This window comes from Scophthalmus maximus, chromosome 20 (genome assembly GCF_022379125.1).
Source record: "Scophthalmus maximus strain ysfricsl-2021 chromosome 20, ASM2237912v1, whole genome shotgun sequence".
Classification (NCBI taxonomy): Eukaryota; Metazoa; Chordata; class Actinopteri; order Pleuronectiformes; family Scophthalmidae; genus Scophthalmus; species Scophthalmus maximus.
The window spans coordinates 12,144,636-12,172,398 of NC_061534.1; the positions used below are offsets into that span (position 1 = coordinate 12,144,636).

General features: G+C 45.6%; 1 protein-coding gene across 4 annotated transcripts in view; it reads left to right on the plus strand.

The window, feature by feature from the left end:
- arhgap24 (Rho GTPase activating protein 24) overlaps positions 1 to 27,763 on the plus strand; it is a 66,342-nt gene that overhangs the window by 36,056 nt on the left and 2,523 nt on the right. The window contains exons 1-7 of one of the 4 annotated variants that reach the window (XM_035608021.2): positions 3,452 to 3,878; positions 19,122 to 19,244; positions 23,415 to 23,622; positions 24,931 to 25,063; positions 26,132 to 26,205; positions 26,295 to 26,416; positions 26,518 to 27,703. In XM_035608021.2, the coding sequence (XP_035463914.2) occupies positions 3,857 to 3,878; positions 19,122 to 19,244; positions 23,415 to 23,622; positions 24,931 to 25,063; positions 26,132 to 26,205; positions 26,295 to 26,416; positions 26,518 to 27,703 (1,868 nt within the window). In that variant the 5' untranslated portion in view covers positions 3,452 to 3,856. Of the gene's footprint in view, positions 1 to 3,451; positions 3,879 to 10,639; positions 10,747 to 15,877; positions 16,199 to 19,121; positions 19,245 to 23,414; positions 23,623 to 24,930; positions 25,064 to 26,131; positions 26,206 to 26,294; positions 26,417 to 26,517; positions 27,704 to 27,763 lie in introns of those variants that run through there. The other 3 variants (XM_035608022.2, XM_035608023.2, XM_035608018.2) reach the window with 3 other exon arrangements.

The following is a 27,763-nucleotide window of genomic DNA, read 5'->3' on the forward strand; positions in this document are numbered from 1 at the left end:
TCTTTTCTGCCGATGCAACAGAGATCTATTGAATTAGGTGATGACAGTAGCCAGTTTTAATCTTCCTGAATATTTTAAACCCACACTCAAACAACAGTGCAGGTTTGCCTCAATGAAACATCCACCATGGAAAAATAGTGTTTTTCCGAGCCACCCACTGGCTTCGGCGGTAACGTCTTCCCCAGGGAGGATCTCAGAGGAGGATGTTTGTGTTTGAGATTGTGACGGTTCATTTGAAGTTCAGAGCTGAGGCACGACCTCGCGACGCATCGGAAGTCTGATATGAGAGAGCTCTATTGAACTATAGGGGACATTAACATGTGTGCATTGTCATGTCCCTGTCCCATTGTGGGTCTGTTGGCAGGAATTAGTGTACATGGAGTCTGATTCTGTAGGACAGCATACATCACCACATAGCTCTATATAGGATTCGGACCCCTGAATAAAAGGGAGGACAGCAAATATAGAAGCCGGCGAAGAGACGATCTGTCAGTTTAAAATAGGAGGTCCGCTGGACCCAGTTTTCCCCTTCCTCTCTTAGAGTTATTTGCAGGCGTGTAAGGCTGTTGCTGCCTGCCTAGTTGCTAAAGCAGAAGCTTGGGTGGGGAGCAAATAATAAAAGCAGAGTAGCCGATTAAAATAGTTCTCGATCGACTTCTGGAAAACTGTTCAGTGTCCCAGAGAGAGATGGCCGGGAATTGCTCTTGCAGAGACACAAAGGGGGACACAGAATGGGGAAATAGTTGGATGTAAGGAGCGGTTTGAGAGACAAAACCCAGCAGGGAGCAGACACACCTTTAATTCTGGGAGGACAGAAAAAGGACATTTTTGGGTGTCTGAGAAATTTGGGCTTCGCAAAGCTTTAACTGCTGAGACAATTTCTTGAGAGTGGCCGTGAATGAAATCTGCGTGAAATCGGTTCGATCACCACCGTGGATGAAAACTCACTGTCCGTGTCACACGGAACTGAGGAGCATCTCCATTGTTTTGGAGGCATCGATTTTTTATTTTTTTTGGGGGGGGGGGGGGGGGCACTCAGTGCTCAAACAGACTCGCTTCCGCTGAAAAGCCCGTGACAAGGTGCTGGATAGGAAAAACTCTGGCTGCCTGTCAAACAGATTCACAGGTAACAATGCAGACTCCCAGCAGAGGCAACATTTCTTTTTTACCCTCTCCCTCGCTGTTGAAAGTCTATGAGTTTGCTACTCATGGGCTTTGTGGATTAGGGAAAATGTCATGGAGCCGGCTCCCCTATAGAAGGCTACCTCGCAGGGGTTGCCGTGGGAGATGTGCTGCACCAGGATGCGGGGCCTTTCGGTCACTGTACGCCGAGGCGTGTTCACATAATGATGAGGTTTGTTAACGAGAGCGTTGAACTCTCCAGGATGACTCCCTCCTTCTGTGTGGGATTTTTCACAGACTGCTCATTATGGCAGAAGGGTCTGAGGAGTATTTAGTTACAGGTGGAATGTGCACTTTGTGGAAAATGTTGGTCCTTTTTGCCCCTTTTATCTTGATAATGGAACCACGTGCTGCTGAGTCATAACTTAACACCTCTACGCTCCAAGTAGACAAGAAACCTAGGCCCTGCGAGTCATAGCAATCTGTCAAGAGTTACCTCAGCCAAAAGATATCTTGGCACATGACCCGGTGAAAAACCACAACTGTTTCCAATCTTAATGCTAAACTAAGTTAACTAGCAGCTGGCTTCAGAGTTGTATTAGTGTTCTCAATTAACCCAAAAAAAGATTTAAAGAAAAAGAAGCCCATAGCCTCCAGTAAATCCATAACTTGCTGTTTTAACACTTAGATTGTTGCACACACGATCTAAGTTGGTGAGTGTGTGCTGGTAAGCGGATTTTTTTATCTTCAGGAGTAGCGTTTAACTGTTGTTCCTAGTCTTGTCTATGCGAACTGGCTGCCAGGCATTTAGTGTACAGAGTCACCTCCTACACATACAAACATTTAAGTTCAATTTACGTGTTTGCTTTAAGGTTACAGCTTTGTGACGGCACATGAATAAGATTGATTGCTTAATTATGTTCAACGGCAGTCTGATCGGTCACAGCTCGTATGTTCCTCTCGTGTTTCCTCAACAATGTGCGGTTGGGTGTGTTTTATAGAGATGGGACCGAAGCCCACGGGAGCCCCGCACAATCACTCAAACTGCACAGTGAACGACAGAGCCCCATTTTTCATCGAGCCATGACCGATCAAGTGCTACACGGGAGGAGGCGGCTGCAACAGCAAGACGAGGATAACATGCGGCACGAGTGGACGTGCGATGTTGCCGGAGCCGTTGCTCAGGAGAGGTGTTTCACGTGATGATGCGTCCTCCATTATTTTTCCCAAAAAAACTGTCACATAATGAAAAGATGATAGGGCAGCAGCTGGTGGTGATAAAATGGTTTTGTATCTGAGCTGTGAAGGACTGAGAATGAGGCTGAACAAGCCATAACTTTTCATCTTGACCAGACGCGGAGAGATGAGCTGCTGTATGTTTCAGTCACTGATTCATAAAGCAGGAGGACGGGGGAACCAAGCATGTCCAAACAATAAGCCGCATACCTTTTGTGTGTGGTAGGCGGTGTATGAGATCCGCCTCATTGTCATCTATGCTGTATTTAAGACATTTCCAGGCCTTTGCCTTCCTCTCCGTGTGTCTACGTGTCGTTATTCCTGTGTGTGAGGGTCTGCAGCAGTGGGATCCGGTGGAGGAAATACACTGAGGCCCGCACACAGGCCGAGTCTCAGGACGCGGAGAGGGACGGGACAGGAAGCTCAGATGCTTACTTAACAGCCTTATTGAGGGGATCGGTATGTGACATGTCACATACCGATCTCTGCCATGAGCCTCCCACTTGAACGCCCCCCCTGCCCCCACGTGTATCAGGTTGGCCAGGTCTCAACCGGGGGCACACGTTGGCCCCCAGTGGAGTTGCTGCTGGACCACTACACGATGTTTGTCTCATGGGGACACTTGACTTGAATGCTCAGACCAATGGTATGTAAACTGATTTGTCTCTGGATAAATATTTAGATGGTCTCCCCAGTAGCCCGTTCTCCGCTTCGGAATTAAATGTAACAGGTATAGTGTTGGTTTTAAATTCGATCACCCTCCCGCGGTCAGGTTCAAAAGGGGCTCTCTCGGGCCATTTAATGGAAGCCGATGATATGAGGTTTGCTCATGAGTTTAGGTGAGGTTATCAAACGATAAGACCCTCCTTCGAGAGGGAGCAACCCAGGGCTCTTTCTTGGCCGCGGTAGCCGCAGCCTCTCCGACCCCGCGCGGCTGTATTTATAGAGCGCCGTGGATGAGTCATTTGGCCGAGAGCCCACTGTGCTTGATTTACGATACCCCAGACCAACCTCCCCCACCCCATTCACCCCCCACTCCACCCCACCCCTCGTACTACTTCCCCTCAGAGACAAGCAGACACACACCGTCTTGCCGTCTTACTCAGTTTCAGCTCTGTCTCTCAGAAAAATGCCTCCTCTGCTCTTTCAGCTCCTTTGACAGACGTACATGTAGAGGAGAGGTTTCCTGCGAGGCAGACAGACTAGCCTTAGCCTGACCTTGCCTGGGTGCCGCTGATTGACGTGTCACTGTTGACCTGCCTTTGACTCAACAAAAAAAAGAAGTTTTAAGCGAAAGTGTTGTATGAGGTGGAGGAGAAACAAGGAGGGACGGAGGGGGAGAAGAGCTGGAAGGACAGTAGTGAGATAGGCCCGTCTGTGGTGCAGAACAAGAACAGATGAAGAAGCGGCACTCGGGGGCCGGAGGTCAGCAGCGACAGTGTGGCTTTGGCTCCTTCAACCTTTCGCAAAGGAGGGGGTACGTGTTCCTCTGCACCCCATGGATCTTAACTCCAACCCAGGTCTGTGTCTTTACTTAACAGTCACGGATACTAACACACTTGCATGTGGTTCGTACTGGTTCATTGTGATGGTATAATATTATTGGACTTTTCGTAGTTTGGGTTGAATGCACGTGTTTTAAACTCAAGGCACACGAAAGTTACCCTCTGCTCTCAGTGAGAAAGTGTCTCTTCCACATGCTGTCCCTTCATTGTGTAAGCAGATGGGTGTTTTTTTACAAGTTACAGTTCATAGCTAATGCTTTCTGCAGCTGTGATTTCAGATGAGCAATTTATGATGGTTGCATTCCTGAGGGGAACATCGCTGCAGCCTCTGCAGTATTTGTCCACCATACCAACAACCAAAAACACGTTTGGTGAATGTGAAAGGTCAATCCGACTGATTAATCCTACTCACTTTAGGGGTTTTGAGTAAAATATCTCTATGCGATGGATTTCCATACAAATTCATGTCTCCCTCGCAGTGAATTGTAATACCTCTGGTGATCTCTAAAAACCCAACTCTTTGTCTTTCCGTCATCATCAAGACAAGACTAATGAAATTCTCAATGGCTTCAGCTGTACTCTGATGATTGGAAAGCGTCGGCATGGTAAACTGCACTGGTGAATTTAGCATCTGCATGTTAGCATGCTGATATTAGCAATTGGCTGAAAGCACTGCTGTGTGGTACAGTCTCACATAGCCAGTAGCGTGGCTGTAGACCATGTGCTAGAGTTTCATTCATTCAACAGATGCTGTTATTAATACAACTCATGATGAACTTATTCAGTTGAGCCTTTTTTTATTCAGAGTGAGTAATTGTGTCAAATTGTTGTTGTTGGTATGTGGGAAAATGACATTTACCAATACAACGCTGAAATGAAAGGCGCTAGCATTGTCAGACAAATAAGTGAGTCCAGAGAAATTATCTTCAGTCTTTATACTTATATACTTACATATATTATAATGAATTAACTTTAACAAATACAACATTTTTTGTCTTAAATTTCTCTACTTCTTTCTTACATCACAGTAATAATGTGCATAGGATTTAACAAGCAGAACCATTAGAACAACTTATTTAATAACACAAGCTGTCAAACCCTATACTGTATATAGTTTAAATGCCAACCAGGTGTGGTTGTACTCTATACGTTGCTATAAAAACAATTCTCACCAGAGGAGGAAAAAATCGGGCTCGGTAAAATGAGCATTCTCATAGCTGGATTGAATTTCACTTTGCTTGGCTGCTCGAGGCAGATAACAGAACAGACTACCGAATTCATAGCTCCCAGCACTGCCTGTATCCATCCTGGGTAAAGATGATCTCATGCAACCAACAGAAGGTAGAGGAAGCAAACAACTTAATACAGAACTTAGGGGGCTGATGTGAGATTGCAAGAATTGGGGCATTATTTAAACAATCTAAGCACATGCTCTAAAGGGCATGGAGCATGTGCATTTAGTGTCCAAATCCACTTTTGTTAATCTAGTTTATTGCTGGAAAAACAAGGTCTCAGTACCAGACGTATTTGGTTCAAAAGGGTTTTACTTGGTCTCTTCATTAGTCATGGGTGTGTTCTGGGTGTAACATGCAATAAACCTTGGCAGATCGCTAATATAAGGGCAGATTTCAGATGGGAGGTAAAGCGTTTTCTACTTAAACAACGTGGGCGCTAGACGGGAAAAGGACAACTCCATTGGGCCGAACTGAGCGAATACAGTTTTGCTCTTGCTGTTGTCGGGTTTAAAACATGGGCCCTTGGTGTTGGAGGTGAGGAGGAAAGCCGACGCAAAGCCAATAATTGGAAATAAGTCAGGACTGGTGAACGAGTAACAAACAACTATTGCTCAAGCTATAGGGACTTTTTTCCAGAGACGTTCTACATTACTTTCAATTTAGCCAACTTAGTTGTCCTAATGAGAAAAAGAAGATGTCACCTTTGAGCTCTGGGAAACAGTAATTGGCATTTTTCACTATTTCCTGACATTTCATGGCGAAAAAGATCATTGATTAATTGGGAGAATAATCTTCAGATTAGTTGATAATGAACATAACTGTTAGTTGACCACTGCACAAGGACCTACATCAACACTGCATATGGTTATTTCTATAGTTAGGGAACATAAAGATCCCCTGTCAGTTCATCTAGCGAGGCACAACAACAGTACACTTATTTCAGAAAGACAACAGGCACGTGCGGACACTCGGTAGCAGGAGCTTTGCAGCAGAGGTTTTGAATCTAGAGGACTGATTGAACAACATCAGCAACATTGCACACTGGAGCCCACAAAGAGCCAAACTCATCATCAGCGTTTCTCTGCCTCTCCACTCAGATCACCACCCAACCTTTTTCTTTGAACCAGCTTCCCCGCAGCCCCCACCCACCCCTGCACTGCGGCCCTCGCAGGCCAACCGTGCTTTGGACAGATTTGTCAGAGAAAACAATGAGGATGTGGAGCGGCAAAGCAGACAGGACCGCTGCGATGGTCAAAATAAAGACATTTAAAAAACGCTTATCTTGCTGAAGCTGGTGGTGGCTGTCCATTGGCTTTGCAAATAATTGGACAGCGAGCAGACAGGAGGTTTCGTGGTTGCCTTATGTGTGGAGAAATTATAACTGGCATCAAAAACAACTGGCCATGACTAACTTGTAAAGTGACACAGATCCTTGCCCCGTGGGAGCACAACGGTTCCGTTCATTGATATTCCGCCTCATCAATCACCGAGTGGAATTATGAAGTGGTGGCAAAGGCCTGCGCAGCGTGATGATTGATGAATGTCAGATTTATCTCCACCTTCTATCACCATAATGTTCACCTCTGACAGGCCCTTCAATCTCCCGGAGCAATCTGGCAAATTACAAAAAAGGGGTGATTAATGCTTCGAAGACACATAACCAGAGTGAATTTATTTAATAATGAAATTACTTCAGGTGGATGAAAAAAAAAATTTGAATCCCCTGCTGTCGATATTTTAATTTCTTCTGTTTGACCGAAGATTTGAACCGACACTATATCAGCAGGTTACTTGCCTAAATCCAAACTCGAGGCTACTTGTGTTTCACTTGCATTTCTCTTTGGTTCTCACTGGAACAAGCGGAGCCGGCAAGCTGCCTCCATTAGTCACACAAAAAAACAGAAGTCAAGTTTCTGTAACCCTTCCAGAGAGGTTCAAAGGGCTTTTCCCCCGAAGGCCAGGCTGAAACAAACTACCAGTTTTGGCTGTGGGCAGTGCAGGTGTGCATCTGCCCTGCAGCCCTCGTCGGCGCTGAAAGGTGATATTAGAAGGTATTAGTGAGCGCAGCAACGGGCACTTTGTCAAGTCCACTCTTTGTTTCAACCTCTTTTGTGGCTAAGGGGAGGTTCACTCCCTTCTTTAAGCGCCCGTCCAACAGAGTGTTGCTATAGTCATATTTGTCCTTGATATTAGCTGTGTAGATGAAAAACATTTGTTAAAAAAGAGGCAGTTTGCAGAAAATAAGCATAAATATTCACTTTCATCTCACACTTTGCACAGTGAAACTGAGATTTTCTGCATTTGTGTACGTACACTTGTATGTGTGAGGCTTCGCACTGACGAAATACTTTCTCCCGATCGAACCGAATTTGAATATTGGATTGAAAGAAAAATGGACGGACATTTGTCTCGGTTTGCAGAGAGCACACCAAGTATGAATGTATACGTGTGCATACGCCGCGTTTACAGTGTACACAGCCACGAGTGCGTGAGACACTTGTCAAATTGGTGATCTGTCATTGGGAGATACGGTTACATAACCACAAGGATGCCTACATGTTTCACACAGATAAAAACACAAACAGTCCGTCAACCTGTCAAAACAAACTGCAGACAGATGATATAACTGGTTGTTGAAAACCTTGAACATAAATGTATTACCTGCCAAATGTGGTGACGGTGCCCGTAGTATTAAAAAAGTGCATTAAAAAGAACGGTGTCAGGTTGGATGAAGAGATCTCTCCTGCGGAGCCTCTTGGATCTGAATGTATTGCACCTTTTCAGAAACTTCCTCCAAAGTATCAGTGTGCTCGTATCACTGATGTCATGTTTCGGCCTCCTGGCATCGCGTGCAAGTGTTCAAGTGACGGCGGCGGCCAGCCCTTTGCCAAAGCTCAACACTCCTCAACATTTTAATGTGATATTAATCCGCCAGTCAATAGAAGCTGTCAGTCATCGACATGGTCGCCTCGTAAGGTTTTAGGTAGTTTAACAAACCATCAAAGTGTTGTCCTGCACAGTCTCAAATGCGAGTTACCGCGGGAATAAATGGGTTAAAGAGAAGGTTTGTGGTTTCATACCGACGGCCGGGGGCATACATAAATGTCATTTGTGATTTATATTTACACTCGTCAGTTCTGCTTTTAGTCACTGTAAAACAAAGTTAAAGGCCCGTCCTGTTTTTGTTTGTTTTTCTTTTCGTCTCTGCATTTTCCCTATAAACCACGTACACTTTACCCTCCTCACATTTTCCAAAGCAAATATTGTTTATCGAAAGTAGTTTGATTCACATTTCCTGCCCCGAAAGCAGCCGCCATGGTTTCCATTTCAGTGAAGTAGGAACACCTACTTGAGCTTAAGGAAACTGTGTGCCGTCTAATCTGTCATAATTAAAATGATGTATCCTTTCATTACACCAGATTTACATTAGACGAAGAAGAATATGAACAGGTTTTTTTTTTGATTTTGCAATTGGACTGCAGTGCTCAAAAGTGCAACAATGATCCTTCAACAACCAGGGAACACTGCACAGCTCACTTTTACTGTACTGTACCTCCATTACTCTTAATTATCATGTCAGGTTATTTTCCTGCACTCACTCGGGGCTTTAAGTCAAGTCTGAGTCCTGTCTCCTTCTCCTAAAGTTGAAATCGATTCCCCTTACATAATGGTATATTTACAGCAGCCTTGCCAGGACACAGAGCCATTGCTCTTTATTTGGTTGGCATCGGAATGGAAACACTTGGCTCTTTGACAGCCCCTCTTTCACCTCCCTGAAAGGACTGACCCAAAGTTTCCCCCAAATGTCCTCATGACACCTCGTTAAAAACCCTGCTCGGTCACACTCGACCCCGTGCCATTCAACCCCCGAGAGCAGAGGGGTGAATATGTATTGACCCAATCACATTTTTTTAGATTTTTAGGAACATCACAAAGGTTTATTACCCTTTGCCTCCGCACGCTGATATCCAGCTTCGTTGTGGCTAACCTTGTAGCTGCAGAGCCCGAGTTGTCAAGGTACCATGTTGGCCTTTGACAACCAAAGAGGAGTTGATGTGACCATTATTCTCCTTTTTTTTTTTTTGGTGCCACCATTACCTTCTTCCCTATGGGCACCTGTAGATGGACAAAAGTGCCAAGAGATCCTTGTCCCCTTTGACCTCCCCACTCCCATTCACTGTGTTACTCAGGCAGCATCGGATGGTAATGGATAGCCATAGGAACTCTATGGAGTCTGTGTTCTCTATCAGACGGTGTCTTTTGGGACTCAGGTAGGGGGCTAATGTTGCGGTGTCTGCCTTCAGATCATGTCTATTGACAGGAAAGGGGAATTAGCCATCAATACCTCACCGGGGGGTCAGGAGAAACAGGAGTCCCATTATAGATACATGGGAAGATGTACAGTAGCTGCAGAAAGAGGCGCCGTGTTTGTGAAGCGTGACAAGTGTACAAGTTGTAATGAGAGTTCAGGCTCTTTGGAGAAGAAGGTTTTTTGTGTTTCTCAGACTTGTAGCCTTCCGATCCAACCGACCTATGCTGACTCGTATTATCAGTTTCATGCAGCCCCCTCTGGAGCCGGAAAGGGCTTTATATAACCTGCAGTATTTACTCACCAAGACCTGTAAACAGCTTTTAAAGTGTTGGTGATTAGGGGATGGGAGTTTTAAATACATACATGCATAGTTATATATGTATAGTAATAGTTTGGGCTATTTATTTGAAGAATTTTTTAATTGAGTATCTCTGGAGTATCAAATATGTTGAGTTGATACTCAGATTTTCAGTCAGATAACATTTATTTCTTGTTATTTTATTATTATGACTATTTGATTCAATTTTTTTTTAACTTTGTAAGTACTTACTTTACTTACTGCACTTACTTGAGTAAACATAGACTGAAAGAGTAATTCAATTAGCTACATTTGATGATCAGAAAAAGTAGAACACAAAACTAAATATTACAATACGATTACATTTAAATTAAGTTACATGACACTAACATTTGATAATAATAGCAGTAGTGGCAACACTGCTAATATTGATGCCCTCAACTCTGCCTATATTGTTAAGGTAAGGCTTATTGGATTTCACGGGCCAAAGGTCGGAATCATTACATCATTCTGCTCTCAGCGCTCTGTGGGTGCAGGTGTTAACAAAGCACGGCAGTGTGAATGGGCGATTCCATGTTTGCTCATGGGGTCATGCCCTGTGTCGAGCCAGTGGCCTTTTTAAACCAGGGCCCTAAGAGAGATCTGCCCATTGTTCTCACTACAGTGCTTAGGAGAAATGTGAGCGTGTGAGTGTGTGTGTGTGTGTGTGTGTGCTCGTTCGCTCCCCAACCCCCCCTCTCTTCATAACCCCCCCCCCCTCCCCTCCCCTCCTTCCCTTTCTCTTTCACACCCCCTCAGCTGTGCTCACTCACTCATTCTGGGCCAGGCCAAATGCTGGCAGAGCAGCTCCTCCACCAAAAAGGAACTCCCGTCCTCAAGTTAACCCAGGACAGCCCAGGACTTTGGTAACCCATTCAGGGAGAATCTTTTCTGGATTGCCAGAGAGGGGCGTGAGGGGGGGAGGCATGGGGGAGGTTCACCAGGCGATTCGGAGCTTACCGCAGTATGGACGACCAGATTTATTACCATCACATCAAGGTAAAAATTACCGTTATGATTTCTCCAGCCATGCATAGATGTCTTTACCACAGGCGGTAACCGTTGTAACAGCTGCACTTTGCAGGAGGATTAGATCATCTGGAGGTTGTATCACTCATTAATGAAACTGACTCCTGATGGGGGGGCATCATTTGCAAAGGTGAAAAAGGAAGTACGGGTGGTTTTTGTTTCCACTTTCAACCACTCACCATCAGTCTGTATGAACACTCTGCACCGTAGTGTTGCTCAGCGAGTGACTTCCTGTTCCACTGGAGGTATTTATGATGTGTGGACTTCGGAGAAGACTATCATTAGACACAATATTGAATCTCAACTTGCCCCTGCTTGCATGCAAACAAGAAGACTGTTGCACATGAGAGGGAGAACTGACACTGATGAAGTCATTCAATCTCCCATTGTACAAACACACAGTGGGATTGCTGTGACAGCAATGCTGTGTGGTTTTTTTTTGTCATTTGAAGCTAAACAAGGTAGTTACAGTGTCTTCATTGTTTTGTGGGTCGGCAGCAGCTGCTTCCTCCCCTATGCAAGCCGCACTGCCAAAGTCTGGAAGAACTCAAGTTTTCCACTGCAACTCTCTCACAAATGTATTCCATTTTTTTGTCACATTGTTTACTTCGACTTTGCAAGATGTCATCTTTTTTTAAGGTTTCAGTCATGTGCTGTCTCGTATTGCTCTTTTTTTTTTTAACTGGGCATTAAAGGAATAGTTTTTCCTTTTGGAAAATATGTTTATTCACTATTGATCGTTAGACGAGAAGATCATTACCATTTTCATATCTCATTGTTAATTACAAAGCTGCAGCGCCTCTGAAGTTTACTGATTAACATTTTAAAATGTAAGTGTTCGTGCTCAGCTAGGTTAGGTCCACACTAATACGTTTGCGTTTTAAAAATGCATCACTTTGGTTTTCCATCGCGTAAGAGACAGAGACTTTTGTAAACGCTGCTGGCCCCGTTTTATTTTGAAAGCTCCTGCGTGGCGTCTCCGTCTGGACGGGCAGAGGCTTTTAGAAAACGATGATGCAGTAACTTTCGTTCACTTCCTGATGGGGTATTATCAATCACAACAACTCAACAGCTGACGGGCATGACCAGTGTGTGTGAATGGTCACGTGATCTGAGTTTTCAAGTGTTGTCAGTGCAGATAGACATGACTTCTGACACAGAGCTAAAAACATTTGTCTGGATGGAGATTTATTTTTGTGTTTAAAATTAAAACATATCAGTGTGGATGTAGCCAGATATAACAGATAGACATGAGTGTAAAGTGGGCTAGTAATTCCCAAAATGTCCCAAAACTGTTCTTTTGAGCAAATAGACAAGAGTCTATAATCCTTTCAATTCAATTCAATCCGTGGTAAAAGATTAGCACGGCCTATCTGCATTTCATTAAGTCACCTAGCGCCTCACTCTACATGCATTCGCACTTTTGTCGTTTTTTGCGGGGCGGCGGGGTTTTACAGGTTTGCTGAGTGAAGTCTGTCGAGGCTCCAGGTATTTGAACAGCACAGTGGGATCCTTTGTTGTCTCCCACCTGTTTCCAGCCATCGGTTAAAGACCAGTGTGCCGCTGGGTTTGGCCACTTATTAAGGCCACAACTGGAATGAACAGTTGTGGCTCTCTTGCGCCCCAGCCCACCTCGGACGGTAATTATGACACGCAAATGTTGGGAGAGCTGTCACCGAGAGGTTCTCTTTGATATGCTAGGTTGCTGTTTTTTGTTTAAGTGTATGCAATTAGCTGCTCAGAGGTGTGTTTATAATATGCGGTTAATACCTTCCCTTCATTTGGTGCTATATCCAATAATGAGGTAGCCTGTATTAGCCGGTTAACCTGGCCGTGGTTATTTCTGTAACACGATGCAGCTGCAGTGACTTGTGTGCAAGTTGTCATTTTAACACATGCTCCACTGCAGATAATACAGATTTGAAAAGTAAAAGCATGAGGAATTTCCTCTTTTCTGAGCTTCTTTTTTTTGGTTTGAAGTCTAAATCTTTGTGGGGAATAAGGAACCCAGATCTGTGGGCCTTCTTTCATACAAGCCGCCCTCTGAAGTGCCAGGCTGCATGCCTCTGTACAGCTGACAATGGTTCACCGCTGAGTTTATAAAACTTTGGAGCGGTGTCGCTGAAGCGTGGGGAATCAGGTTGGGATTGCAGCGGCTGCCACGGTTGTCTCTTCAGGTGCAGCCGCGCCCCGAGTGAAGATCCGCGTCCGTCTCATGCCGCCGAACTCCTGCTAGAAATTGCTCTCATTTAAGAGGCTGATGACTGAGGGGGGGTTCCTTTGAGACACAGCGTCAGTCACGCCGTAGGCAGTCCAGGAACTGTGCAGAGTGGAGAGTAATACTCGAAGGCTTAACCACAGCTGGTAAAGAATGTGTGAAAAGATAGCCCCAGGTCACTGCATCCAGGGCGACAGAGAAAGGAGAATTGACCCACAGGTAACCAGATGATATCTGAGCCCTAACCTTTTTATCTCTCTTCTTTCTTTTCTAAATCTTGAAAAGCTATGAAAGGTGCAGTGAGGGGGACCCGAAAAGCTAATATTTATTCTCCACAGGGATGTGGCTCCATTTATTTGTTGGTGGTTTGCGCGCGGAGTCAAATCACTGATTGACCTTTACTTGTCTGTAGTCAGAAGACAATGCAGAAATGGTGGGTGTTTGAGAAAGTGCCAAACCTGATTCTCCAAATAATTAGCACTTAGAGAGCACCAGACAGTTCTTACTCACTGATATTACAATGCAAATAATTGCACTGATAAACACTGCTATGTGTGGAGCAGTCTGCAGGACCCATGGATGAATGGACTCATGGATGTCTTTGCTACTCCTGATGTGCTTTTGTTCAATTACAAACAAATGGCAAAGGTATTCTGTCACTAGGCATAATACTTATACTTATTCTGTGAAAACAATAGAGATGGCTGTCAGAAAGCGTTCCTAAGACTTAGAAAAATCAAAGGAACAGCTCTGTCAGAGGTCTCTCTGGGGCTTTTGAGGGTTTTGTCTGCGGAGCTGTCCCTGAGCTAAGTGTGTTTGACATCTCTCCCGTCTTTATAAACCAAGTGGCCAACTTGGCCACTGTGGAAGAGAGCTGAGCATCAACAGGAAATGGCAGGAGGAACAGGAGTGTGTTTTAATGGCTGTATAATCCTGTTGCATGCTTGTTTAACAGATTCACGGCTGTGGTTTTCTGAGAGGAAATTCTGTCTGTCCATGCGAGTCGAGGAAACAGAGAGCTTTAGGTGAAAGGCTAGTTCATTTCAAAATTGGGCAAACGCTCTCACAGGGACGCCAGGGAGTCACTATTAATTTGCATGACAATCAACGTGAACAATGCAGAGGGTGGGGATGGCGATGACTGAAAAACTTTTGCATGCCAACAAGACCAGTGTGACTGATTGGTGCCACCATGGACTCCCTGTGACAGATCCACTTCAGTGGTCGACACAGTGAATCCGATCGATCAGCATTGATCATGTTTGAGTAGCTCATAGAAAGCAGAGCCCAATAAATGCCTTTAAAAATAGCCTGCACCTGCTGTGACACGGTAACCTGAGATGCGAGTTGTGTCTAAAGACAGTCAGCCTCCTTAAATAATGAAGAACCTGTTATCATCATTTTTTTGGAATTTGTCATTTACCTTTTTTTGTACTCAAGCATGCATCAAGCTTCCTGAAAGTATTTCACTGGCTGCTTTATTGTTTTTTTTGGTGATAGTTGTTTTTTTATCATGTAATATGTACTTTCTTTAAGGAACTGTACTGTACATTTCATCTTAATTAATTAGACTTCACCCAAGTAGCAACCCACAGTGACGTCACTCCTTGGTTTTGTGAGCCGCCGTTTTGAAGCCTCGAGTTCACATTTTGACCAGCGCCATCTTGATTATTTCTAACCAGGTGTAGGAGCAGGGAGGTGTGTCCGACCGAGAGCTCGCCCACTGCGCACCCACCTACACCTGCAACCATGCACCGATTGGACAGTACCAGCTGTCAATCACGCTGTATCCAGACTCCAAATGTGTATGGTGCTTTATCATCTGTTTTGTTTCTAAATGGGAACACAATGTAATCTATATAATTGTGCAGACAGATTCACAAATTGTAGGTTTTAGTCATGAACATATAAAATGATTCCAGCTTTAACCTCTCATACCACTATTTTCCTTTGTCACCCGTTAAAAGGATCCGAGCGTCCGCCAATGTGTCCAAGTTTCTGCCAATGTGTCCTTGGGCAAGACACTTAACCCTAAATTGCCTCTTCCGGGCAGTGTACGAATGTGATAGAAAAAAGCGCGGTGAATAGCAGCGCTGTGTGAATGGGTGGATGACTTTCCTGTAAAGCACTTTGAGTGGTCTATTTGACTAGAAACGCACTGTATAAATACAGTCCTTTTTCCATTCAAGCAATTTTAATCCAACACAGTTTTTGTACAATTCATCAAAATCTTTCCTCACGGCTTGCGTTTTTCGGCACAGGGACTTGTGCACCTAGCCACACTTTGTGTGCAGATTGGAAACATCACTCCCCGCGTCGGGTATGGGAGGCTGCGGGTTCGAGGCATGGCCAGCGCCAAGGGCGCGGGAAGGTGGGTGCTGAGGGTGATGCAGCACCCCCTAGTGACAAGGGGGGGAACAAACAGTCATTTTTCATCGCGTCGTCAGCCTAAAATAGACTTTTTTAAAAAACGCTTTAGTAAAGCGCTGTAATTTGAACAGTCTATATGGCCTCGATCCATGCTCTAACTTTCAGAATGTCTCCAAGCACACATATTTGGAAGGGGATTTAATTCTTGCACGTTTTGTTTTGTTGAGCATGTGTAAGCCAGTACTGTGTAGTGTGTACTGCTCACAATCCCGATATCCACTTTTATTGCCCATGATTTAGCGTCCTGGTTGGCGCGTCGGTCTCACACGCCGGAGATCGTGAGTCCGACTCCACCCCCTGACGCTTTGTTGAATCAACCTTCCCTCCGCAATTTTCCCAAATTGCACCATGCGCGCGTGCACACACATTGTGCGAACTTTTATTGTGCAGCCCCCCTCCTCAACGACAAAAAGATATGTTCCTGTGCAGCTGGCCGGTGAAGTCAAATCTTCAACAAGAACAAAGACTGGGACAAGCTCTCTCCAAAAATCGCTTACTGGCCCTTTAAAGTCTCGACAATGAATTCCGTTTGGTGGTGGTGGTGGGGGGGGGAGGCCCCCAGGAAAAAGCTCTGACCGGCCCTGGTAGTCGGTCGGTCACTCGCGGTCTCCCTCTCGCACGGTGAACGCGTCGAGGTCCCCTGCCTACCTTGAATAAACCCACTGCTTCATCGGCCGATGTGTGGACTCGGTTACGCGCAGTTCGGAGCCTGTTGGAGCGACGGCGGGAGGACCCCTCACGTGTGCGAGTGAGAGGCGCGGTCACCGGTCACCGGTCAGTGCGTCGCTTCGTGGTGGTGGTGGTGGTGGTGTTGTTGTTGTTGTTGTTGTTGAACAAACTTGAATCAGATGTCGTGGTTGGGGGCCAGATGTTGACGTGACGTCGTGTTGGTGAAGCTGCGTCCAGTTGTTTGTGTTGTTTTTTGTTTGTTGTGAATGGACAAACTGCGCGCGCACACACGTGGAGATGACATCAACGCAAATGTTGCGCCTTCAAGGTGTGTGTGTGTGCGTGTGTGTGTGTGACTGGCAAAGTGAATGCATGATCTGCTCCGTGCGAGGTGTGATTCACGGGAGCCCCGAGGGGCCAGGGGCCGGGTAGTGACTAATCACTGGATCAGGAGCGGAGGGCTCCTGATCCATGAGGAGGATCGAGACAGGCGGAGACACCTCTGACTTCACTGAGAGACTTTGATCACAACGCATTGGCGCAAATCAATTTCACTGTTCCTCCGGGCACAATATGGAGGAGTTCATGTATAGATGGATAATGCATGTAGGGATCAGGTTGGTGCTGATCTGCTGGGATGATACAAACACACAAAATGGCAACACCTTGACGAAAAACGATGACATTACAATTTGACAGCACTGGGGCGGCAATTAACGATTATTTCCATCATCAGTTAACCCGTGGATTATTTCCTCAGTTAATCGATTAGTTGTTTGGTCCATAGAATGTCATGAAATGTTGAAAACTGTTGATCGTCGTTCCCGAAAAAAACCCCAAGATGGTGTTCAGTTTTTGTCCTCAAACAAAATATATTCCATTTACTGTGATTGAGAAACTGAAATCGTAACATTTTGACTTCTTTTTTCCCCGAAAACAAGTAGATGGTTGTTAAATGTAATTGGTGGTGTATGTGCACATTGTTCTACTCAAAGAGCAGCCCGAAAGCCAAAGATATTCAGTTTTCAACTATATAAAACGAGCAAGCGGCAAATCCAAAGCCTTCATTTTGTTATTCAGCGAAATGATCAGTCATTTCAGCTCCACTTTTGTCATTTCCTCAGTCACCCGAATTCATTGGAGCAGTCGGGGTGTTGAAGAATGTCGAGGTGAGCACAGTGCAACAGTGTCTGTGATCAGCTGCGTACACATCATCACTAAATCATGTTCATATATGCATGAGCATATGTGTCCAATGTTGGTGAGCTGTAGCCTAAAGGAGAATGAATCCATCTGCTTCACGAGGTGAAACTATTTAGCACTTTCTGATGGGGAGGAGGAGGTGAGTTGAGTCTCTGTGTTTGCCGAGGGAGCTTCTCGTGGATGAACACCAACATATCGAGCGCTGCAGGACAAACAGCGGCATCTGCCGCCTGCTAATGAGATCCCATCAAGACTGACGGGGGGGAGCATCAATCAAAGTTTGGCAGCCGGCGTGGCCGCGTGAGTCCTGTGCTCTCTGACCGCTCGACCTCCCAGACACCAACGCTTTCATCCTGCAGCGTTTTATAATTCTGAACTGTGCTCGTCTTCAAATTTATGGGGTCAATTCGATTAAATTGCACATAATTGAAAATGTCAATCAGCTCTCCAACTCATAACAGTGACGCGTATTAAAAAATGACCCTAAGATGTTGCATTTATGAGTGATTAAATTTGTGTAGCGTAGCCGCCAAAATTGTGCACGTGCACAAAGTGCTGATGGCACTGTCCCATTATGGAAGCTCTACCTTCCCAATCAATTCAATTTTATTTATTTTTAGCGCAAATTAACAAATCACAATTTGCCTCACAGGGATTAACAATCTGTACAGGGTGCGACATCCTCTGTCCTTAACCCTTGAGTGAGGGAAAACTACCCAAAACATTCAAATCTTTATTTTCTCTCTCGAGTAAATTTCCCCCATCCTTTTCACTTCATAGTGGTGAACCTGAGCCATTAACCCGCCTGTCGGTTTTTCGAGTCTATAAATACTGTTTGTACGCAACATGCAGATCTCCTCCCGGGATACGATCGATGGATCAGGATCCCCCTGTGGTCAGACTCATGAATAATTCAGCCGGTTTGTGTGACACACCATCAGTCGGTTAATAGCGCATCCCTTCGACCAGGTGCAGCCCCGAGAGATGCCACCAGTCAGCGTTTGTTTGCTCGTCTAGTCTTGATAAAGCTGAAAGTGGAACTGTGGTCGTAGTGATCGCGGCAGCCAGATTCGTCAGGTGTAACGGTTCAGACCCTGCGCTTCAACCCATCAAGTATCACATGGCAGCAGAGTGCTTTTGGCCCATTATCCACAAATAGAATCAGGATCCTAATGGAGCATATGCATCATATACATTTAAACAATTCTTTTGATTTATTGTGTGTCCAACATTACCATGGTAGTTAGGTATAACATGATTATGTCATTTACTGCAAAGACATTTATTGTCCCCCACCACAAATTAGTTTGACTTACTGTCACTTTACACAGATGTTTAGTTTTCAGAATGATGAACGTGCAGATTTTGATGATGGAAGAAGTTGGTTCCCGCATTAATGTCTATAATATGAAACGAATACTCTTTACAGACATGCACTGAAGCCAGGGCATTTTCCAGATCCCGATATTCCATACATTTCTTAACGGAGTTCACGTCTGAAAACAGCCTCATACAGTGGATTTACATTTCAACGAGGGAGAAGGAGCAGATGTATTATTAAAGAATGTATAACAAGGTAATGGATATTGTTGTGGAAAAAACATATCGGAGCCAAATTATTATTCCGAGCATGTCTGGTAAACACGTCTGGACGAGATCTTTGACTTTGAAAGTCGATCAGTCGAATCTCGCTGGAGTTGGACGGAGAAAGCAGATGAACGCAATCCTCTGGAGTTCTCACATGTGGTAGAGATTTTGCAACTCGAAAGAGACTTGTACTGGATGTTTTAATCATTTTCTGTTTCTCCCTCCTCTGCGTGAACAGGGGCAGACAGAGAGCGGATGACAGCCAACCATGACACCTACCTTCTTATGGCCAGCACCCAGAATGACATGGAGGATTGGGTGAAGACGATCCGAAGGGTCATCTGGGCGCCTTTCGGTGGAGGTCAGTATATACGCACCGCCAGTGTTTTTGTTTAGCTGGACTTTGAAAGATTCTAGTAGCGCTGCTGCGGGAAGAATAAGTGTGATTCAATCTCACCGCCATCTCGTTCTTGAGCTGGACACAACCGCACCAAACAGTCGCTGACCGCCTGCTGAGATCCCTCTGACGAGGTCGTTGAAAGCCAAGAGCACAAACTTAAGCTGTCCTATGTGCACAGTGACAATAGCGCAATCGGTTTTGCCCCAGGTAGCATCCCCAACCTGACGTCACCCATTGATGTGTGAGCTGCCATTTTGAAGCTTTAGCTTTTTTGTCAGCGCCATCTTGGTTTTTTGAAACCAGAAGAAGTAACCATATTTGGTATTTAACGATTTAGTAAAATGAACGTCATGCTGTTTGAAGAACAACTGTAAACCATAAACTCTTGAGGTAAATGTTAATGAATCAAGTGAGAAGTAGAGCCATTTTTTCTCATAGACCTATATATAAATTGACCAGTGAGCTGCCCCCTACTGGTCATTTGAGAGAATACATTTTTCTGACACTTCTGCATTGGCTTCACTTTCCGGACCCGGTGACTTTTCCTCCATTTTTATTTACAGTCCATGGTGTTACTAGGTGTTTTTGAGTCTGTTGCCAGGTAAAAGCAACAGGCTGCCTCTTTTCTTTCCTTCCTCCATGTTTCACGTTGGGGTGCTGCGACGATACCTGACTCCACCATTACCGACCCCTTTTATTTACTTTTATTCACCCCTTTTTAACCAACATTTGCTTTGGGATTTTAACTGTGAAATCCAAAAGCCTTGAATGTGAAATCTCTTTTTTAATATTCCATGTTTTGCTCTTGCTTTCTGTCAAGCCTCTGGAGGCCAAATGAATCACGGAAAACAAACGTGTTGAAATCAATTACATGGATTTGCAAGTGATTCGTCGCCGAAGTGCACGACGCTGTAATTATTCTCATGAAGTTGTGCCGATCACCGGGTCTCCCGCTGTGCCGCTGCGTGGCTTGTTATTGACTGTGCTGGCAGACATTGGCCTACATTGTGTGAGAGCAGGGAGCACAAGTGCGGCATTCGTAACGGGACGGGCAGTTCGGTGCGGCTCTCGGTGACACAGTGAATGGACGAGCCTGAGCCCTCCCCTCTGTTTTCAGCACGGGGGAGTTTGACGTCTATTGCAGTTGACTGCTCTTCAAAAGGACGAGCCATTTGTCAAAGATGCCACGAGAGAGGTGGCTCCACGCTGGAGCGGAGCCACACACACACACACAAAGCCTCATATTCCAAGCCTTTCACATTTTGCAGTAGCAGCGGAGACTAACTGAGCCCCGATTGGCCGGTCACTGGCCCTCAAGTGTGATTCTGTTCAGAGGGTGACAGGCAGCGGGGGAGCTCCCAAAACGAAAACCCCTGCGTTTGACCCACAGAAACGGCTCGGAGCTCCAAGCGGCCTGCCGTCATCTCGCCGTGATGCCGAATGAATTACCGGCCGGCTCGTGCAAAACAGTGGGACAAGACAAGAGCTCAGGCCTTTGAGAAATGTGCAGCTGTGGCCTCTCCATCTGGATCTTTGGAGATTTGTTCCATGGTAATTACCAGCTTGTTTATCTGCAATTTGGGGGGAAAGAGCTGACATTTGAAAATGAAGTGGTGAACTCCGGTGCTGCTGTTGGATTAACGCTATGGTAGAAAATGAACTTGAAATGAAATCTCTGTAGTGCTCCCTCTTTGGGTTTGACAGTTTTGAGTTGGTTTCGTTCATCTTTGTTTGACAATCGTGGTGCAGTGAAATTCCATAATGGAAGCGGTCATGAAAGTCATTTCTTTATATCAGTTCAACCAAACAGAGACTAAACGTTTCACTGAAGACAACCGGCTCCTGCACATGGCACATTTCTGTAATGTGTTTGTTTCCGGCTGTAGCACAAGCAGTAAGGAAGCAATTGATATCAGCATCATATCACATATTTGAGGGACATTTGTCCAAACGCACCACGGAAGAAGAACCAAAGATGAGGAAAAGGAGACAGGAAGACAGGAAAGGGGGAAAAATAGCGTGAGTCGTCACTGCGCCTTTTTCCTCTGTGTGTGTGTGTGTGTGTGTGTGTGTGTGTGTGTGTGTGTGTGTGTGTGTGTGTGTGTGTGTGTGTGTGTGTGTGTGTGTGTGTGTGTGTGTGTGTGTGTGTGTGTGTGTGTGTGTGTGTGTGTGTGTGTGTGTGTGTGGGTGGGTGGGTGTGCAGCAGCAACAGCAGGTCTGTGAAGCTGACACAACCTGAGGGTCTTGAATGAACCCGCTGAGTTCCAGCTGAGTGGAGTTTTCTTCTCTTACAGTACGAGGCCAAATCCTTTGTGGTTGTGGTCCGACGGCAAACCACGCACATAAACACATGCGCCCCCCCCCCCCAGTTCATAGAGCTGGTTCACACATGTGACCTGGGAAAACATTCCTAGACTCATGACCAGAATGTCTGGAGGGATGACCTCCTTTTTCATTCATTCGCCTATTTCTCATTTGTTCTCAGATGTTTTTTTATTAATATCGATGTGAGGATATTCATCATTCTGTCCTCCGGTGGACCCTGACTTATGGATATTCCACTCCGATGCATCCCAGATCTTCAAACATTTCTCGGGGATTTGTGGCCGTTTACTCTTTCGTCTTATTTGGATTTTTGCTTCAGAGATTGCAAGTGGAAAAATCCCCCCAAGCGACTGACCCAGATGAGAATGAACAGACAACAAGACTTTTGCTGTTCCAACTTGTTTTCAAATGAAAGGGGACTTTTTCCTCTGAGATGGAGATGAAGACAGTTTGACCGACCTGCTTTCCAATCTCTTTTATTCCTTCGTTGATTTTCTGCCTTTTGGTCGTAGCTGCGAAAAAAACCGAGACTGGTTCTTGTAAAAATGCTAGAATGCAGGCGCCTCAAACTCTGCACCTCAGGTACGTTACCGTATCACAAATTCATCAATCGGCGTTTCTTCCGGAAGCTTGCGAGATGTGTTGGTTTCAAGAGGGGTGAGTATGACCACAAACCTTGACACACAAAGTGAATACTTCTGTATCTCTGTGTCGAACCGAGCTGCGTTGATGCGTTTGAGTGTGTGTTTGCAAGAAAAGTTTATATACCAGTGGGTCTGTTAAAGCCGTTTCCTGCTACGTCAACTGCTGTCAAAAGAGCGAGGGTCGAGTTCAGTCACCGCACGGTACCTCCTCGTACCGTGTGTGTGTGTGTGTGTGTGTGTGTGTGTGTGTGTGTGTGTGTGTGTGTGTGTGTGTGTGTGTGTGTGTGTGTGTGTGTGTGTGTGTGTGTGTGTGTGTGTGTGTGTGGCCTCTGTCTGTATCTAGAGACCGGAAAAGTATGCAGATCCAAATCTCTCAGGAAGGCCGCCTTAATCCCCTCTTGTGTTGCGTCCGCATGAGACTGCTGCTTTATATTTTTTTTTCTGCGGTGACTGCCTCACACAAAAGGCGAGAGGTGCTCAGCAGGAAGTTAGAGATTTGATCATCAGAGTAAGGCTTTTGTGGGTGTACATATTTTTATAATTTTTCTTCTGGCCCAGGCCGTCTTGCCGGCCTTATCATAAATCCTTTTGGATCCATTTAACTGCCCCTCTTTGATGTGTCTTTGACATGTAGAAGCTGTGTTGTTCTGGGAGTGAAAGTTAAAGAGTGCAAGGGTATTAAACTGTATTAATGTTTCAAAAGATACAACTTTTTTTTTTTGTCCTACGTAAGGATCATGCAGCTAAATAATTTAGCTGTAAAGAGAGAACCACATTATATATTCGTCAACAACAGAAGCTGCTTTCAGACATGCACCGACGTCCGGACATTTTCCTGAAATTTTCCAGGAGGGGATCTATGTAAGAATGCAAACATCCGAGCAAGAGGGCGCTCTGCCCAGGCGGCACCCCTGGTCCAAAGTTCCTTGCCGTTGTGAACACGTCTGACTGGGGACAATTTTCTCGACATCGTTCTTCATTTCCCCATTACAAATGGCTGCTCTAGAATTTGTGTTACAAAAAATAAAAGCGTGGCCGTTATGAATCAGTGTTCACATCTGGGGTCAATACAGAATCATTCAGTGCTATAATGTGTCGTAGCACTAGATTTGTTATTCATCAATATTGTTGCCACCACTAAACGTTTTTGCCTGTGCTTCAGGGATCTTCGGTCAGAAGTTGGAGGAGACCGTGCGGTATGAGCGCCGCTTTGGGAACAAGCTCGCGCCTATGCTGGTCGAGCAGTGTGTGGATTTCATTCGGCAGTGGGGCCTTCAGGAGGAGGGCCTGTTCCGACTGCCGGGACAGGCCAACCTGGTCAAGGAGCTGCAGGACGCCTTCGACTGTGGAGAAAAGCCCTCGTTTGATTGGTGAGGAAACTTTGAGCACGCTGACTGGTTGGATTTACTCTAGTGCCTTTTAATGTGCGGCTGATGTACAGCATATTCAGATTGTTGACTGTGGATGCTCCTGTTGGACTGGTGCTTAACTTAAGCAAAACAAAAATTCTGTTTATTCTCATTTTACTGGTCTTAGTGTCTCCAATCATCATCACTTGCACCTTCTGTTCACCGCAGTTTACACAGTGCAATATAACTGTAATCATCCTGTACCACCGCACCTTGTCTTTCGTGTGTGTGTATCCTGCGTGGGATCAATAAAGCTTATGAAGCAAATAAAGCTCAAAAGAGTAACAACATGGATTTATTTTTTTAATTAATACTAAATAATTGAATTTACTTTGATTGAAACAGATTGTTTAAGGTCAATCGTCACTTAAATCAAGCTTAGTAAATGGATCATTACTATGTCAACTTTTAGTTTTTATATCCACAATAGATTTAAAATGAATAGATAAAAAGTGAAGCAACTGTATATTTTAAAAGAAAAGCGAGGGGTTCAAATGAGACATATTTTAATTATTAATTCAAATACTTCTGAAACCCCGTGAACAGTTGGCAATTATAATCTGCCACCTGCAGGTGGCAGCACTGAGAGGCAGAGGGGTGTTTTGTATTTTTTTAAATGCGACGACCTTCATCCATCACTCGGGATGACAGAGAAACGCATGAGCGGATGAACATACGGCCTCCAAATCTCTGCTTCTCCGCTCTTCCGCCATCTTCCACTCCCACCATCCACTCTGGCCTCCATAAATAAAAACCGTGATAGGCGTGTCAGGGATCAGGGCCGTACATCACTGGGCTGGAGAGAAGCGCCGGGTACAGGACGACACCACCGTGTCAGCTGCGCAAGCTCACTCACACCTTGCCTCCCGTGCTCCGGCTTTAACACAACCCCTTGTCACGTCATGGCAGCAACTGCGCTGTCAGATTATTTTTGTTCCTCACCTTCGCTGATTCCCCTCATTAGTCTCTAAACCCGTCTGCCTATTCCTGCTGCCACTCCACGGTTCGTTGGTGTCTACAGGGGAAATTCCTCTTGCCCTTCGGCACATCCTCTAAGGTGCCACAGTGTTCTCGTCATTGCTGCTGTCACTTTATTTCTTTTTTCTTTTTGAACCTGCCTCTGTCTGTTCTTTTGTTGTGTTTCCATCCACTCCCTGCACTTCTCTCCCCGCACGACGCTTCACGCCGATCTGTGTTTGCCTCCATGCCAGGTAGCCATGATAAATCCTAACCCGCCCCCCTTTCTATCTCTGTCTCATCTCTACACAGTAACACAGATGTGCACACGGTAGCGTCCCTGCTGAAGCTCTATCTCAGGGAGCTGCCGGAGCCCGTCATCCCCTTCCACAAGTACGATGAGTTCCTGGCATCGGCCAAGCTCCTCGGGAAGGATGATGAAATGGTGAGAAAGAGTATTTGATGAGTTTCTCATACCTGCATCCACCAACACATATCACTTTTACACACTTTAATCCCAAGTTTCATTTATATAACGACTGAAGTCAACTGTAAAAAAGACCGGTCTGCTGCTTCCTCTCGATGTCTACAATGTCTTTAACCCCCCTTTTCACTCAAGCGTCCACGTTTTTGCCTTTGTCTATATGCATGGGTGTGTTATTCTATGTAAATCCAGAAATGGATTAGAGTTGCCCTGGCTTTAATAAAAACCATGTGTCTTATTACTGGTTGGTCACTGGATAGATTTGATGAATGCACTAGAATGAGTTTGAGGCTGGAGTCAAGGAGAGTGTAATTTACAAATTGCAGACGGAATACATGGTTAAGTGACTTAAATATTGTAGTTCAATAGCAGAACGACGATGACTCACAGTTCATTCAGCTCAGAAAACACAAATGAAGGCCTTTTATCTAATACACTGTTGTAATACCTAAATGTGTGCTTGATAGTATATTTCCGATCTTAAAACCCCCCCACCACCACCTCGAGAAAATTGCACAAGCTGCCTCTGACTAGTTGTTTTTGGATGTCAGATAAAAGTTTTTTTTAAAGTCATTTTTAATCCAATTGTGTTCTCTAATGAAAATTAATCATTGCTCTCATAAAAAGTCTTTTGATGAGTCTGAAAAAAACATGTTTAATGTATCCGTGTTAATAAAATGTCCTGCTTCATATATTTTATGTGTGCAGTCATAAACACTTGTGGTTTATTTTTATTACCTCCGTCAAAGGAGGTTGTATTTTAATCAGCGTTCGTTTGTGTCGGTTAAAAGGGATTTCGCAAAAACTACAGAACCGATATTCATGAAATTCCATAGAGGAGTGAGGCATGACACAAGGAAAAAACTGGGCAGACCTAGGATTTATTTTATCACTTTCTTTAACATGGCAAGATCGGCCGTTAGCCTTAGCAGAGGTATGCGCTCTTGCCCATGGTTGTTATCAGCTTTTGCTATGAATTTACATGAAATCTTGATTTGTTATCTAAAAAAAAGTGTCCATCATCCGCAGGGTATTAAGGAGTTGAGAAAGCTTGTGGAAAGTCTACCTCCAGTGAACTTCAACCTTCTCAAGTACATCTGCAGGTATGGATTAGTTGTTAAAGTGGAAAAAATGCCGTGTGACCATTAATGAACGGTGTAACATTGAAGATATTTTTTCTCCGTTTTGCCAGATTTCTAGACGAAGTCCAGTCATATTCGGGCGTGAACAAAATGAGCGTTCAGAACTTGGCCACAGTCTTTGGGCCAAACATCTTGAGGCCAAAGGTTGAGGATCCAGTAGCCATTATGGAAGGTCAGTATTCTTGCTAGATGTGTGTGTGTAACTTGTTTTCTGAGTTTATCCGAAGCTATTTTGAAGAAGGAAAATACTGATGTGTTGTCCCGTGTTGTCAGGTACCGTTCTGGTCCAGCAGCTCATGGCCATTTTGATTGGCCGTCACGATGTGCTCTTCCCTCACGGCGAGGACAGCCCCACGGCCCTCGAGCTGGTCAACAACAACATTGAACTACCCCGGCGCCAAGCCGCCACAACTACCTCCACCGTCACGACGGTGTCTCAGAACGCAGAGAACAACAACACCCAGGTGGTCCGGCAGTGTGTTTGGGAAGCCCCCGAGTCTCCCTCGCACCGCCAACGCGTTGACAACGGTGGCGCCCCGCGGCCGTCCAGCCCTCGTAACGGAGTCGTGGGACGCTTTGACATCACCCGCAGTCCGCCGCTGACCGTGAAAAAGAACCCGGCGTACAGCAAAGGCAGCGGGATTGTCACAAACGGCTCCTTTAGCTCCTCACCCTCTTCCGACCCCAATCAAGAAAAGAGCCAGACTCTGAGTGGCGGTGGGAGTTTACCGCTGCGACGCAGTGGGGCACTCAAAGGCTCAGGCACAAAAATGGGAACCAGCGGTGTGGCGGGTGGGAGCAGCACCGGCGGGAACGGGACTGGAGTTGTGCGCATGGGCATTTCCGGCACTGACGTGGTCACGGGGGGCCTGAACGGCCGCAGCGGCCCCTGGGCGCCGAACGGCTGCGTCACGCTGCGGGCGAACAGTAAATCGCGAGACTGCACCAACGGGGACCAAACGACCAATCAGAATCGTCTGTCCACGTACGATAATGTCCAGTTGAACCACCAGAACCTGCAGCTGCAGAACCAGATCGCCAACACGTGTCTCAACAGCAGCTGCGAGGACAAACAGAGCGTCGACAGCGCCACCTGGTCCACCTCCTCCTGTGAGATCTCTCTTCCGGACAACTCCACCTCCTGTCGCTCCTCCACCACCACCTGCCCCGAGCAGGACTTCTACGGAGGCCACTACGAGGACTCGGACGGACCAGCACGGGATAACGAACCTGCCCAGTCTGGAGGAGGAGAGGGGGACGGCAGAGGCAGCAATAGGGAAGGGGAAGGAAGTGGAGATGGAGCAGGGAGGAGCAGTCGGGGCACCAGCAGCAGTGATAACAGTGAAGGGTTCACGGTCGGTAATGGACCCGGCGGCCACAGCGCTCTGCACAGCTTGGTGGCGAGTCTCAAACAGGAGATGCACAAGCAGAAGACCGAGTATGAGGCCAGGATAAAGAGGTATGGTCCCATCAGGGTTTTTTCCGGATGACATTAGAAGAAGATTGCAATCGATAAATG